The sequence below is a fragment of the Glandiceps talaboti genome, chromosome 16 (genome assembly GCF_964340395.1).
Source record: "Glandiceps talaboti chromosome 16, keGlaTala1.1, whole genome shotgun sequence".
Classification (NCBI taxonomy): domain Eukaryota; kingdom Metazoa; phylum Hemichordata; class Enteropneusta; family Spengelidae; genus Glandiceps; species Glandiceps talaboti.
In genome coordinates, this window is record NC_135564.1 from 8,295,286 (window position 1) to 8,312,046 (window position 16,761).

At 37.0% G+C, this 16,761-nt stretch overlaps 1 protein-coding gene across 1 annotated transcript; it reads right to left on the reverse strand.

Moving 5' to 3' along the window:
• Nucleotides 1-2,678: 2,678 nt before the first annotated feature.
• Nucleotides 2,679-12,527, reverse strand: LOC144447790 (uncharacterized). Its single transcript, XM_078137876.1, has 13 exons — nt 12,300-12,527; nt 11,041-11,139; nt 8,113-8,211; nt 7,661-7,759; nt 6,886-6,984; nt 6,394-6,498; nt 5,805-5,903; nt 4,893-4,991; nt 4,258-4,356; nt 3,939-4,037; nt 3,662-3,760; nt 3,458-3,556; nt 2,679-2,737 (listed from the first exon to the last, which is right to left on the reverse strand). The coding sequence occupies exons 1-13, from the start codon at nt 12,492-12,494 to the stop codon at nt 2,690-2,692; spliced, it is 1,338 nt and encodes a 445-aa protein (XP_077994002.1). The 5' UTR covers nt 12,495-12,527; the 3' UTR covers nt 2,679-2,689.
• Nucleotides 12,528-16,761: the final 4,234 nt, after the last annotated feature.

Genomic DNA, 16,761 nt, shown 5'->3' on the forward strand with positions numbered 1-16,761 from the left:
CTCATTGTCCATACAGGTGACCTTGATGACGTTAGGGTCACGTGATACATGGCATACTCCCTTCTCTTTCTAAATACATGGACGGGGATTTCCATGATCTGCTCTTGCAAGCAAACGTATTGTACGTTATGTTTCAATATACATAACACCGAGTCACACGATGTTGTTAGGAATATAAATTCCCTTTACTTAGTTTAGCATCCCTCGGTGAGGGGGAGTACTTGCATCCCCCCAAAAATCACATAGACAACAAACAAACATTGCATCGTAGAGGGTGGCAGCTCAACTCTTGCTAACTCATCAGTAGTAAATTAAACAACTGTACAGTTCTCATAACATGTCGCAGTGATTTTCAATTCATAACAATCCATACATTCCAATGAAACAAGCAGTAATTAAGAAAATAAAATTCTAACTCATATCTTACAATTGACGATAAACCGCTGAACTTTGCCATTTACTAAATATCATGATCATTACTTTGACTATCTCCCTTGACCCTAGAGATTCATATCACAATACTTCATAAACAAGGCCAATAAAAACGGCATGTCGAGAACACAAACGTAGAGCGCGTTGCCGGGTACATTCTGTCTGTCTGTCTGTCTGTCTGTCTGTCTGTCTGTCTGTCTGTCTGTCTGTCTGTCTGTCTGTCTGTCTGTCTGTCTCCTCTCTCTCTCTCTCTCTCTCTCTCTCTCTCTCTCTCTCTCTCTCTCTTCGATACAATCACGCAACAACTTATTTATAAACTGTTTTCAAACTACAACTACATTAAGTTCTGTGGCCGGTTCGTCAACCTGTAGCTACATTGCGATTCAGTTAAAAGTCAGGTCTTTTGTTAAAGAAACTGTCACGGTAGTAGAATATCAGGCTTACGTCACCATGTTACACTGTTTCTAAGAATTTATGGTGCAATCGTATAAAACTACATGTATTTGGCAAAATGCATCCGCACTCTAAGCATAATTTATAGACAATGCCATAATGTCTCCAGCGTAGTTGGATCACAGTTAAAAAATGACGTCATACTTTAGTCTATGATTTAACATAATTTAGCTAAACACCAACATCAGCGGGTTTCTAGAAGAGATGTGATGACAAGAATTTGACTACAGAAATGATTAATCACCTTCACTGCAAACACCAACGTAGGTCATGGTAATTTCAGATTAGACTTCCGTATCACAACTTGCCATAGTCTATACAGTACATTTCCTGTCTACATAGAGAGACCACACTCCGCAGCCAGCGAAAACTACTACACGTACTTCTCCTTCGTCATAAATTTGAAATTCTAGGGCAACAAAATTGCCAGATAATAAATATCGTCGCGTGTAGCCTTATATACATATCAAGCAAGATTCTGAAATAGCACGGTCTCATCGATATCGTCGTAAAACATGGCCCCTTTTACGGTACCGTTCAAGACACACCGCACCCAGAGATTGCTTCAGCAGCAGGAAATGTGCGCTTGAAGGAATGAAATATGATATAATAAAACTTTGCATTGTCTGTGTTCAATATTCCCAAGATGGCCGTGCCGCTAACCTGTCTTTACCAAAAACGTATGGTTTCACTTCCCCACGACCAAATTGTCACAAGGTACTATTCATAGTGTAAGCACAATGGCACTAGTACTATTAACAGACATTGCAATGACATCATGGGCAAGATAAGAGCGTATCTTTATAAAGTATGTTTATCGTGTATTCCGTTGGATGGGAATTTAACACTTCCAGGCGATCGTGAAAGAAAAACGCCCACAAAGGTATAATATTAGATGCAATGTGTGTAGCAAATCTTTATTTTAATCAGCATCAAATAAGCCCCCCCCAAAAAAAAAAAAAAAAAAAAAAAAAAAAAATTACTGTAATAATGATTTATTAACTAATATTTATGTAGTGAACATCATGATGTGGACGGCAATAGAAACACAATGTATGTACCTACGTGTTGCGAATTTCAAATATTAGCGCAAGAAGCGCATATTTGCTTAATTATTTTGATGCCTTAATATCATAATTTAAACAAAACAAACATATCTCTGAATACACATTTTATTGCCTAATCCGGAGCAAATGTAACCATGTGGGGTTACTTCTGAGTTATGCACTCTGCAATACATGTAAGCACTTAAACAAACATTCCTTGCGTTTAATTATTCGTTACTGTTGTGATTTGTCATTTTATATTCTGTTGCTAACGAAAATCTGAAACCAAAAATTGCTTCAGCAGTACAGGTTGTCACTATTAAACTCTTAAATGTTGTATTTGCCCTTCGGTTGATACTCGGGTATTTTCGGCAAGATTCGGTGAAGATAATTGTAAAGTTGTAAATCATTATGCAAAACGTCCAAATTATTTAGACAACTGACGTTTCATTCATTTGACAATTAATTAAGTTTACAATCTTGCAGAGTACACCAAAAGTATTCGAAAGCACGCGTGCATCATCAGACATTAAATCTAATTATGTACGAGTGTAAATCGTGACTACAAGTTCAAGTGTCGTGATCTCACGATCCAAAATTCTGCAGGCTACTATTAAGGAAGTTAACGAACAGCTGCACTGCAATTAGGCATTTGAAGTCGTTCGTGCGATTTGTGATGTTCGGTTGAATTCCTTGTCAACGTTTTTTGGCCGTGGTTGAAAATGTCGCAGTTATACAGATTGAGTTCCGTTGTGACTTTATAACGTGACGTCATTCACTTTCTCCATCAACGTGTCTAGACCTCCCTGCATAGAATAATAGGTAACCATTAGAAATGATCAATGCCTACAAATATGGGATTGTACAGAACTGTAAATAGAAAAATCCCAAACGTTTATTACTAGTACATGTGTATGTATGTATGTACATGTATGTATGTATGTATGTATGTATGTATGTATGTATGTATGTATGTATGTATGTATGTATGCATGTATGCATGTATGCATGTATGTATGTATGTATGTATGTATGTATGTATGTATGTATGTATGTATGTATGTATGTATTACATATGTAAATGTTCGGGTTTTCACCTGGCATTTCTCTGTCTCGCCAATTTTTCCTTTGAAAAAGAATATTTATTCGAAACGTCGGATTTAACAGCTATATATACGGACTGGTTTATTAGTTCCTTATGCATTTCTATGTATGTATGTATGTATGTATGTATGTATGTATGTATGTATGTATGTATGTATGTATGTATGTATGTATTTATTTATTTATTTGTGTGTGTGTGTGTGCGTGCCTGCGTGTGTGTGTGTGTGTGTGAGTGAGTGAGTGAGTTAGCGAGCGAGCGAGTGAGTGAGTGAGTGAGTGAGTGAGTGAGTGAGTGAGTGAGCGAGCAAGTGCGTGCATGAGTGAGTGAGTGAGTGAATGAATGAAAGAGAAGTGGGGGAGTATGAATGAGTCAGTCAGTCAGTCAGTCAGTGAGAGTGGTGCTATCAAATTAGTGAACTTACTGTATTTTTTGGATTGGGTTTTTTTCTTTCCTTTTCCAACAATTCCACGATTGTACCGTGTTTGTACTGGTTTGCAAGTACAAGAGCCGTCAGTCCATCCTATATGGGACAGAAATGGTTAATAAAATATAAATATATAATAAATATACCATATATGGTAAACCAAAAAATAAAATAAATGGATAATATTCAAACCTTACTAACCCTGTCCTTTTGTTCGATGTCGGCACCTGCCTCAAGTAGTCGGCAAATTACTTTGAAGTGTCCTTTCTTGGCGGCTACAGTCAACGGAGTACCACCATACTGAAAATAAGAAATATAATCATTAAAGTTCGCATATATCGACCATATATCATTCATAATCCGACCTACAGTTGAAGTCAAATGCAAAAATGTCAAATATTCAGACATTAGGAACAAAAGTACAAAATGTAGCTATAAAATATATGTTCAGGTTTCATACAAATCCAACTGTATTTACCACAAGTGATGAATTCACATTAGCACCGGCATCTAATAATGAACACATTACATCCAAATGTTTTTTGTCTGAGGCCAAATAAAGGGCGTTTGTGCCATCCTGGAAAATGAAGGAAAACAGATTTAAATAAAAGTAAAAATAACAACAATAGGGTTACACTAAAATTAACTCAAATTTTCAACAACCAATTCAACAAATGAATGATCAACGAATAGACAATTTTAATAAATTAAATAAAAAATAAATTAAATAAAAAAAACTTTCCATGCAGAAGGAGCTGACAAGGCATGGTGATCAGAAAGAAAGAAAGCATTCTTACCACTTTCGTCTGGTTGACGTTGGCGCCTAATTTGATTAGTCTTTTTACAACATCTGTGCGCCCTTCTTCAGCGGCAATCATCAGTGATGTCCAGCCATCCTTGTGACGTCAGAGAAAAATGTATAATCAGAATTATAATTTATAAATTTATATGAAAAATTAAAAAAACATGTAAATAGTTTGTTATACGTATAACAAGCATTTTACACATTTTTAGCAACTTGGAAAGCCATGAGTTACAAACACAGACTTGGTCTATGTTGTTTCTCATTGCCATGATAAAATTATTTTATAAATTAAAAACCTGAAATAAATACCTAATCCTCATCCATATGTCCACTTTAAATAAAAAAGTTGGTAAGCAGTAGATAACTATGTAGCCGGTCAGCGCATAGAGAAAGCTAAAACAAACAAATATTGGCAGTCACACAGATTGGCAACTGAACTTGGGCTTCTTAGTACAGGGGGAGCGAGAAACCTGTAGATTGAGTCAAAAACTGAACATTTGATGATTATCATCATCATTTTATACATTTCTGTATGTTATTCCGACTGATTCATTTAATATTCATTCGTTAATTTTGGTTGATTAGAAGTAATCACACCACTTTGGAGAAAAGGAATACTATACTAACCTCTGTTTGGTGGTTGATGTTAGAACCGGATTTGGCGAGTAGTTCAACAACATTCCAATGACCACTACTGGCTGCCAAGGTCAAGGCGGTCGCCCCTAGCTATGAGGAAAATTAAAGTTTTAGAACGAGAGCCGAAATAACATGACAAATGTTATCAACGTTAGAGTTCAAGATGGAAGATGGAATTATGAAATTGCGGACGTGCACCTAGTTGAGCTTACATCTAAAATGTCCGTCGAGAGGAGGAACACTTACTTGTGCAAGGTGATCGATTTTTGCTCCGACTTTAACCAACATCTCAACTATATCGATTTGGCCGAACATGGCGGCAATAATCAGAGCTGTCCTGCCATCCTATTCAGAGAAGGGGAAGGGGAAGGGAGGAATTGAAAGAGTCAGAGAGGATGTCAGGGATGCGAAAGGGAGACCACGTATATAGAATACATGTACACACATTAACTGGATATTCATAGAAAATAATCCATTATTACAATTTTTGCCCTCTAAGTTTAACTAACAAAACTAGTGTTACAACTACAACAAGTAGTCTAGAATGATGGAAAATATCTAAGACTCATAAATCTCAAGCAAACACGGTGCAATGTCAGCTTAAATTATACTAGGCAGATTGAGCGAAAGGCCCATCGTGAAGAAAATAATCGCATTGCGAAATCGGTGTCTTGTAACACAACACAAAAATCAGCACACCAGAGCAAAACACAACGCAACACAACATCACGCACCGCAACGAAACGAAACGCAGCACAGCACAGCACAGCACACAGCAAAACACATCACAGCACAGCACAACAGAGCAGAGCAGAGCAGAGCAGAGCAGAGCACAACACAACATAAAAAAGAATTAAAAAGATATAGCGCATAGTTACAAAAAATGTATATATGCATGCATACCAGTAACTGTTGATCGACAGTCATTCCACCTTTCAACAGATACTGTGCAATCTGAGTGTGACCAAATTGCGATGCTATGGTGAGAGCTGTCTGCCCAGCCTACGGAAGAAAATAAGAATAAAAAAAATCAGTCAATTTTCAACATATAATAGTGAACAATCTAAACGATAACAATTACTTAAAGATTTCTAAGATTTTAATTAATCAAAATATTAGTTCTACTCTTTGTGTGTCACTGGTAACGAAATAGGTGTTGTTTGTTAATGAAAATAAAATATGCAGCTTATTCTGGGTATGTTTAGGTTATTGCTTCTAGGTTATTGCTTCTGGGAAATCGATAGTTCGAGTCTAGATCTGCTGCAGTGCCACGTAGTTGGCTAGTCTAGCGCCCTCTTTCATCGGATGTATTCTGATACATTACAGAGTTTGCAATCACCAATCAAATTATACCATCATTAATTTTGGTTAACGGTGTTAATTTGAGAGAGGTTCAATTCGAGAATTACGGCAAATATAACACCTTGCCATTGTGCAATCAATTAAGAATATTCCAACTTAGATAAATTATGAATCAAGTAGAATGACTTACGTAATTTGTAACTTCAAGAAACTTGGTGCCACCAACTTTACAAAGTTTCTCAACAACTTCAGGATAATTCAGTTGGGCGGCTAAATGAAGTGCCGTGTAGCCATTCTGTGTAAATAATTAGACAACGTATAGGCCGTTTGTACATTCGACTGGACGGGTTAGGTTGGGTGACGTTTCAGTCATGTAAATTGTACATGTACAAAAATGTTCGTGGCCGGGACACAACACAAATATTATCAAATCTATCATCTCGCATCGTTATTTTCAAAGCTGGTTCTGACAACCAAAACAGCCGATATTCAGTAGTCGAAAACAGTACTATATGAAAAACTCCAAAGATACACAAGTTTATCAATTCAACAGAAGCCTTCTCCATTATTTCTAAATTAATGATGACATATTATATAAACCAAGCGATACCACGATTCAAGAATTGTGTAGTAGTAATTGCATATATTAAAGCAGAAATGAAAGACTTTAAAAAACACTCACAATTTCTTGGTGCATCATGTCAGTTCCTGCTTCTAGTAGTCTTCCAACGATACCGTGGAACCCATTCTTGGCAGCTTTCATCAAGGCATTGACACCATCCTATAAGTTCACAGACGAAAACAAAGGCAACATGTATATGAGATTTACAAAAGTTATTGTAACATTGCGTGATAAACTCAGAACTGTGTTTTAAAAATTAACTGGGTATATATTTTTGAGAGTCAATGGAACAATAAATATCAAACACTGTTTTAGAACTAGTAAGTATACTGTTTTGACGATGGTCCCAAATACTAGTCTAGCTCCTATACATTATCACTACAATTTACATCTCCACTCACAGTATAGTAGAAGTCGTTATACTTTAGAAGTCCTGAGATGCATGAGATGCAATTTAAAATTCATCCACAGACACCCACACAGTCATTATATTAAACATTACGTCTTTGTTAATCAATCAAAAAATTCTAACCAATAACACAGTCCCTCATAAAGTTACTGGGGGCAGTTATGTAATGTCAAAATATGGTATACTTGTCAGCTCAGGATGCTACTTATACATTGTGTATGTCACTATAACAATGGGGGGGGGGGGTCACCGGTTGGATGAATAACTTTTTGTGCTGATTGGGGGACTTTTTTCCAATCGTGGTTTAGTTAGAGACCACGTTGGCATTAGAGACCAAATTGGCATCCAGACTACCCAAATACATGACATGTACGTATTGATTCAGATTTTACTAGCGAATACAGCAGCTGAAAATAAAAGAACTACCTCATCAACAAGATTGACATCTGCTCCATTCTCTACCAATGTGTCAACAACCGTTCCATGCCCAGTCTCAGCTGCTATCATCAAAGCACTACAGTTATCCTTGCCAAGAATAAAAAAAGAAGGAAAATTATCAGGAAATTCGTAAATTCAAATGTCACAAGTCTGTTACAAACGTTCAGTGATGATAATTTGTTGATGTTGTAATTCCATTGGTATCTGTGTACTTTTAAATGTTGTTTTATTTGTTGTACAACGTGGTACAATTTATTTGTTACGTTCGTTCGTTCGTTCATTCATTCATTCATTCATTCATTCGTTATTCATTTATTCAAAGTGGCATAAACGTAAGTGTGGTGTTGCATCTCAGTGTAAACACTGTAAATTGATGATACAAGCAAACGTTAACCTCCAAACATAGCAAGAACACTATACAGAACAATACATATACCAACCTTATTTTGATGGTCGACGTCTGCAGTCTTGGACAATAATCGAGATATGACTTTCTGATGGCCATAGTACGCAGCCCTGATCAAGGCCACATCGCCTTTCTGTAGAGAGAATGGATAATAAATAATAAGCACTTGTCGGCTGAATTCACGTATGTCTTTGATACAGGTGAGCAAACAATACATTTAGTCATACATTAACCTTACTGTGCATGTACATGAGTAGGCCGATTACAAAGAAGGTGACAGAATAAGTTTTCTCTGCTTCGTTGATTCCAATTCTGTTTTATAACGCCCTTAGGTTCTAATGACTTATTAGGACTCTGTCACAGTCCAGTAAGTAGTCTCTGAAAGGAGTACAGTACACCTGTTTGACTGCTACCACAGACCCCCGCCCCAATGAGATTTAAATTCAACTCGAAAATATAACAAGCGATTACAGTGTTTTCAAATCATTCTGATCAGCCAGTATTGTAGTGAAATGATACGAGACGATATATGTGGTATAAACTGGAACATAGACTTTATTTATCAAATTCCTGATGAGTTCGGCCTCACTGCCTCATCCCAAGGCCAGGGCCAGGAGAGTCAGTTGCTCACAGCTCAACGGTCAAAAGCCAAGTCCTTGAATCTGCGACGCTAGTTATGGTCGTTACAATAATCAAATTATGATAAGTCACGCATATGAGATGAGCTTTTAAGATAACAATAGGTCATGCATAATTATTAGCGTCATGGAGATGAAACAACTGAACTTTAACTTGAATGACATCTCCAGACATACTAGTATGATATTAGAATACCTATGTATTGTCTTGTCATGTATGTTAGCCATATTCATTTCTCTAACTGGGTGTTTGGCGACATGTATAAAAACAGTGTCATGTCTGAGCCCAAACACAGCGACTACACATTCATGACAGTGTATTGTGGTACCGAAAAGTGCTAATCTTAGGAATAAATGTGTAACTATATAGTGTGGTGTGATTATACCACCACTTTTCAAGAGGTAAATGGCCTCCGAGTTTTCACTCCAACGATTATATTGAATTAGAGCCAAAGGTGCCAAACCTAATTTATGTCCGGGACTTCATTTTATGCACGCTATCCATCTCATGTAGTGAATACAGGCTGGATAACTAGTCACGTGACAGTTCAATAGCAACATAAAGGGTGAAAGCTGGAGACTGAAGTATAAACCTGTAAATTCTTTACTCGAAAAATATCGTACGAAGCTGAAAATTTCAGCTAGCACGCTATAAGTATACGTACACGGATAATATGTTATGCAAGGAGAATATATAGATACCGTCGAATTCTCTCTAGAAGCAAAATTCAATAAATAACCAACCCAACCGTGGTTAGTACATTAACGACATTATTAGATTAAGGGTAAATACACAGAATGTTATATTTACAGAGATGCTAGAGTTGCCATGGACGACGTCTTGGGAGTCCACACTGATACCCTTGTGACCTCATTACAAAGTAAATAGTTTCTACAAATCTGTTGTATGTATCACCAGCATAAGTTTCTATGGCAACTGATAGGAATCGATTGCCATAGACCCTGGCGTGCACATGAACTCCAGGGTTTTTATGTTTTGTGATATACAAGCGTGGTACCACGTGATCATCATGATGTTGGGTAATTTTATGAGGTTGATTATTTCAGTGTTTAGCATGCCCTTTTTTTAAAGATTATTTGACTTTAGTATTATAAAACCTCGCCAAAAGACGATTTTCTTAAATTCCTATATATTACATTAACTAGTTGTCTCAGACTAGATTTTGTAATTAATTTATTTTCCTGGATTAGTTTCTGTAACCTGAACTGTGTAAATATTTTTTTTTTAAACCTTCAATTTGATTAAAAATACTGCAATGTTACTATGAACACTGGTGGTACATGAAGATAATCGCCCAATTTTTCCATTTCGTATACAGCCCTGTTCGTGTTACTGTTCCCTGGATCTGGTTGATGCAACCATGCACAAAGCACTAATTCTGAACCTTCTACACTTTTAAGATAGCTAGTTACTACAGTTCATCTTAATGAAATAAATAATTTGAACGTACCACAACTAGACTTAGACACGTGGGCGCCATTGTTTTACGATGTCTGCTTTTGGCGTCTGTATGGTGGCATGTTATAGATCATTTCATTTCATAAATTGTCGCAAGAACTCTATAAGCGTGTATATATATTTAACTTTGCTATCTTTAATATACTAAAGTGTAGCATGTAGTATCTCATTGGTTTCTACGTGTTTGTATAAAATAAAGTTAGTGAACACTAACGTGACACGGGCAGTATCCAATACATACATACATACATACATACATACATACATACATACATACATACATATATACATACATACATACATACATATATACATGTATACATACAAGTGAAATGGGAAAGGAAATGTCCACCATTATACCTACCGTACCAGTTGACCTTAGCATTGACACACACACCTTAGATTATATACGTACTGACATGATGACTGCCGTATGCAACAATGAGATCGCTACCTCTAAAAGAACTGTAAGTTTTATGATGACATTTTCTCTATCAAAATTCATACCTTCGATTCTGTGACTATATTTAACATCTATTAAATTAACGTTGCGAAGGCGAGAGAGAGAGAGAGAGAGAGAGAGAGAGAGAGAGAGAGAGAGAGAGAGAGAGAGAGAGAGCTAGAGAGACAGAGACAGAGACAGAGACAGAGAGACCGACTGACATAGAGAGACAGACAAACATGGTATAAATCACATGTAGAGAAAGGGGTAGATTTGGAGACGAAGTTTGGAGAAGAGAAAGAAAGGAACAATAATGCTAACAAGGGGGGGGGGGAATGGGCGATGACGAATAGATAAACAGAAAGAGGGAAGGATACACTAATTCTCAAATTCACACGGTACCTCGTCCTCCTGATGTACATTAGCACCAGCGTTTAACAATTCGTCTACGATTTCCAAGTCACCATTAGCTGATGCTGTCATCAATGCTGTTTCACCAGACTAATAACAATATGAGAGAAAGAGAACAGGAAAGAAAATTAAACTAACAATACACAAGAAAACAGAAACAAATATACGACGTATTCAGACCAATGTCAGACTTCAACCGTGACTGTACACGTACACAGTCACACAATTATACGACACACAAATGACGGATAGTGAAACAAAATTAGTCATGCTCTACGGAAAGGTTTTGACACCGTTTCTATTTTGACGTAGGCTGTACCTTGCCCTTGAGTGAATACACTGACTTTTACCTATTTCATGGTGAATTTTTAACCTTTTAACATACCTTCTCGCCCCGTCAACCCATTTCTAAACGTGCGGTGCCCTAAGATCAAATGTAGTAATGATTGTCACAATTATGACATATATGCATGAAATTTCTGTTCTTGTGATCGTTTCCGATGGACATGTATATTAGGTGTCCATGTATTTGGCAGTGTTACAAATGCAGTACAAGAATTACATTGGAATGAAGAGTATCTTGTCATGCATCCAACTATAACATATTGTGTTTGACTACTTTACATACATACATACATACATATACATACATACACATGTACATACATGCATACATGTATGCATGCATGCATGCATACATACATACATACGTACATATCCCTACATACATACATACATACATACATACATACATACATACATATATACATACATACATATATACATACATACATACATACATACATACATACATACATCACAAGGGGGGTTTTTCGCATCGACGAGCTTCTTCGATTCATTTCCATCATTTCCTACGAATTTATCGGCTGTGACCTTTGAAGACCGCTCAAATGTTGGAATCGCCGTTGACAACCTTTTCTTTCAGGGCAAAGCCAAAACTGGCTCCAGTTTTAGATTTGATACCACGACTGGTGAAGTAATAGTCAAAAGTTTCTAAAAGTACGGTCTTGCCGTTAGCCAAATGACGGACAGTCTATGTGCAATCTTTTACTGAAATAGTGACAATTCTCAATACGATCTCAATGTGACCGCAACAGTTCGTGTGGAACAGTTCAACGACCAGGCTACAATATTTTAAATGAGGTGAATGTAAATTTGACTGAAGATTTGAAAAAAACAATCAAAATTACGTTGATTTTCTGTTCGTAAAGTTAAATTATCACGCTTACCTCACAAAGCGGATGGTTAACGTTCACACCATCACGAATAAGATGACAAACTTGTACTTTGATATCTTTCGGAGGATTAGCCAAAATCACAGCGAGTTTTCTTTCAAATTCCGGTAAATGCTTAACCCGATTGAATAAATCGTCAAAATCTCGCCTATAAAGTTTTTCTTCGAGTTGACTGTACGGTGCTGCCATCGTTGATACAGTCTTTGAACTGAACGTAGTGCTACTGTTCTCTCAAACAGAAATTCAACCAAGATGAATATTTGACTAACGAATGATTTCTTATGACGTAGTGGCCCTCTGTAACCAAGGAGTGACGTCATAGGTGCTCTTAACGATGACCCAGGTTAGGACCTTGTTGGCGAACACAATAGCCGAAGACACGAATTGACGCACCTGAATTATACTAGCCTCTAGTAGTGATTTGATGACCAAGAAAAAACTAAGTATTACATGGCAGGAATAAATATATGTTGAAGAGAATAGACAAAGACAGGGTTATCATTATAGTAAAAAGTCTAATCAGTCAACCGTGCAAAACTTATCAACAGAAAATAACGAAGAATGCCTGTAAGCACATGTTTAACGAATTCCTTTGCGTACCTATAGCCAAGCTTGATTTTCGGTATTCAGCCATTATGCAGTTAACTGTAGTCTAGTCTCAAACTTGAATGTTGTACGCATGTGCGTATGCAATCGTGCCTAAAGACCGAGACTCCCAAGTTTATCAAAATTCTCGTTATTTTCCTTCATCGAAACATGGGAATTGAGGTGATACTATATTTGACCAATAATTCATGGAAAAGAAGTCTTTATGTGAATGTAATGGAGATTGGATTATAGTGTGCACACATTTAGGGGCACATATACGCTATATTAACAATGAATCGTAATTTATCTCTGATTCACAGTTATCACGGTGTAATAGTGGTGATCCTCGGATTTAAACTATAGTTACCATTGCTGTTGATTGACGTCCACAGTTGGATTGACTTTGTCCACACTTTGGTTGATAGTTGCCCACAATTTGATTGACGTCCACAGTTTGATTGACGTTGTACACAATTGCAATGATGCCGTCCTCAATTTGACTGACGTCACCCACATTTTTTAATTGATGTCCACGATTTGAGAAGGGCGTGCACAATCAAAAGGGTTTTTTATCCATGTGTATTGAATGTATCATAACTATCACCAATAACCTATAAACTGTGGACATTTCTGCATTCATCACCACGACATGGACTATTCTTTTCCTGACATGACATAAAAACCCTTTAGGGCTTGTAACAAGGACGGCATTAATATGTATTTTTGGCATTGTGTAGTAAAGCGAAAGCTGACAGTAGACTGATAACAAATAGTGTCATCGATCGTTCCAGAAATATAGTGTGTCATCTGTATTAGGCCAAACAAAAAAAGGTATTGTTTTTGGTCAGCGTGCGCATCACTTAAATACCCTCGCGTCGGTCTTTTTTTTCGTGTTTGTCCAGCCCATGCAGTCTGCAAATCCGGGGGAGAAACACAAAAAATATTTTTCCCTACTTCAGTGAAGAAAACCGCAGAGCCATTCATGAACAAGCAAATGATATCTGCCCCGCATACACATACACTTGCTCTAAGGAGTATTAAATAAAGAGAACCGTAACTATCAGAAACAGTAGACTGAGTGACAGCTTTGTTGAGAATTAAAATGAAATTCGCGTCGTCCACCACTTTGCACTTTAGACAAAACTGTCCTGATCACCAGAAACAATTTTTTTTTTGCCTCAGGCCTCACAATTTAGGTTCATTTAGGGTTGAAATCAATAATTCAATGCAGTATAAAGAACTAAATTCGTTTGGTTAGGCCTCACACACCCCCTTCTAACTTAATTCGAAAAATTGATATTTTAATCAATTTTACATCAGTATGTAGTAGTATGTAGTACTATAAATATAAAACCGTCGTTCTCAAGATGTTTTAGTGACAAGCATCTACTATAACGTAAATTCTTCCATTTCTCGATTTGACATTATCTGTAGAAACTTTTATATTTCGTTACGTCGGATGAGAACTAAAATAGTTAAAAATCTCTCGCCCCGAAATTTGAAGAATTTAGTTTTTTTTCCTACATTTGACTATTGATCCCCGCCCCTTAGCAAAATAACTTACGTTGCATGTATAACAAATTCGAACTGCGAGTTTATGTATTGTGATTTATGCTAAAATGGCAATTGTCGGGATCAACTAGGAATGTAAAATCATTGCAAAGTGAGACTGGTGGTGGTGGTGGTGGTGGTGGTGGGGGGGGGGGTGAGAATGAAACACTGTTCGGGGGATGATTGTTGAGTATGAGGCCTAGGGTAGCATGAGGAAGGGAATAACAGACGGTGACTGGCTACAACTGTAGCATTCTATACTTCTATTGGTTAACATTGAGTTTGATGACTTGAAGGAAATCTAAGTACAGACAAATTGTAAATTTAGATGCCGATCATAACTTTGATTTGTCATTTACAATACGCTGTACATGTATATATATCGATAACGTCCCCAGTGGTGGATATTTGATTTTTCAGTCCATTAACCAGTCTTCTAAGCAATCACTTAAGATTACTTACACATCACTTAAACTTTCACATCATAATTCTAGACCTAGCATTCAGTCAACAACGAGTCTAACTATAGATTGTCCACAGTCGTTTTTTTTTGTTATTTCAATAACTATAATTATTGCGATGTATCTGTAGTCATACGATTTTTTATAAAACTGTGGGTGACGTCACATCAATTATGACGTCATCCTGTTGCCTGTTCAGTGCAGTGCAGATCAGAGCGTTAATTGTGCGATAACATTAATACAAGCAAAAACGCACAAGCGACTAACAATATCTAAACCAATTATGTATTTGTATAACCAAAGCTCATCTAAATATATACATTATCCTGATACTCGTTGCCAACAATAACATGTTTGAAGTGTTAAATAAATATCTACGCCAAGCACGACAGAGTTGGCTGTGTTTTAGCCTATAGCATTTCTATATATGCCACTGTTTCTTTGTTTAATAGCTCGATGTATTTTACTAAATTGGCAATTTGTGGAAAGAAAGTCTAAATATGAGTCAATTACAAGAACTAACGGATGAGGTTTTTATGGAGGTACTCTTCTCAGACCTGGATTTAGTCAAGATTTCAATGTTAGTACTCTCTCATGATCGTCGAGTAATCAAACTCCCGGCATGCAAAGTCACGGCCGTAAGTGCGACTGCCAAGGCCTGTTTGTGTACGTATCAAAACACTCCACGTTTATGATGTAGTACGGTGGCTTTTCAATTTGAACTTTGACGATCAAGAACATTATTTCTATTCTTTTCTGTCTCCCTGTGTCAAGTAAACAATCCTTACAGATCAGCAGAATTCAATGCTGCTCTTCCCTCTCGTAGAACAATATAAATTACACTTTCCTCCTGATCAAGAAGACAGTGTTGTCTCGTGTACTCGTACACAACTACACAAAAGACTCTCTAGAAATGGTGAAACGCGCTCCATTTTTTGACAATGTTTTTTTTACTTGACTGTTGTTGACATTGCCACTAGTTATGTATAACAACTGCATCCTAGTATGTTACCCAGCCATAAACAACCAAGAAACTGTATATACAAGATAGCAGTCTTGCTAGGTGTGTGTACAAAATTGTATTGAGGGCGCACTATATCAGAATTCATCTGGTTTGTTGGTTGGTTGACCGTTGAAAGCAGTCGTAACCCGGATTCGATACTTCAATTACCGGAAGTCAAAAATCCTTGTACCGTTTGGAAATTTGGCAGTCAAACATGCGTATTTTCACCTAGATTTAGTCGAATTATTTTTTACAACGAAGACTAAAAGAGCCTTTCTTGCTAACCAGGGCCAGACAGTCTACGTAACGGTTTCGGAAGGTTTATAAAGGTAAGCATTGCATCATGTACATCATCGCATCATGTATTATCATGATTATCCGCGATATAGACCTCGGGTATTTAGCATATGACTGGTAAATATTTGATGCAATATAAACTGTGTAAGTGAGCCTTACCAAAGTTCATACCACATAAGGACCTATAGAGAGAAAGGTAACATCGAACGACTTCAAGTTCAAAAATCTCGTGCAATGTTTTACCGTCAGCCAATTGTATCAATGATAAACAGGCAGTTTTCCGATAGCCACGAATTACATAATGTATAGCCTGTGAGCATTTCTACTGGGGGGTGGGGGGTGGGGGTAGCTTATTATTTTTTATTTGACAATCTACCCGGATCATCTTATCTTCGAAGCTTCAAGGGAAATTGGAAAAGGTAAGCTTTATTCAAATACATGTATGTTATGGCAATGTCCAACCGTAAAATATAGATCCACATTATTTAATACATGAAAGCGCAGTAATTTAGGCCTACGAAAATATCAGCGTCCAAACCTTAATGTTGATAACGAA

Bases quoted from the DNA above. Each gene is read 5' to 3' on its own strand.
- LOC144447790 (XM_078137876.1), bottom strand. From the start codon at position 12,494: ATGGCAGCACCGTACAGTCAACTCGAAGAAAAACTTTATAGGCGAGAT. The intron at 11,140-12,299 runs GTAAGCGTGATA...TATTGTTATTAG, and splicing joins TTAACCATCCGCTTTGTGAG to TCTGGTGAAACAGCATTGAT. The intron at 4,357-4,892 runs GTTAGTATAGTA...TGACGTCACAAG, and splicing joins ACATCAACCACCAAACAGAG to GATGGCTGGACATCACTGAT.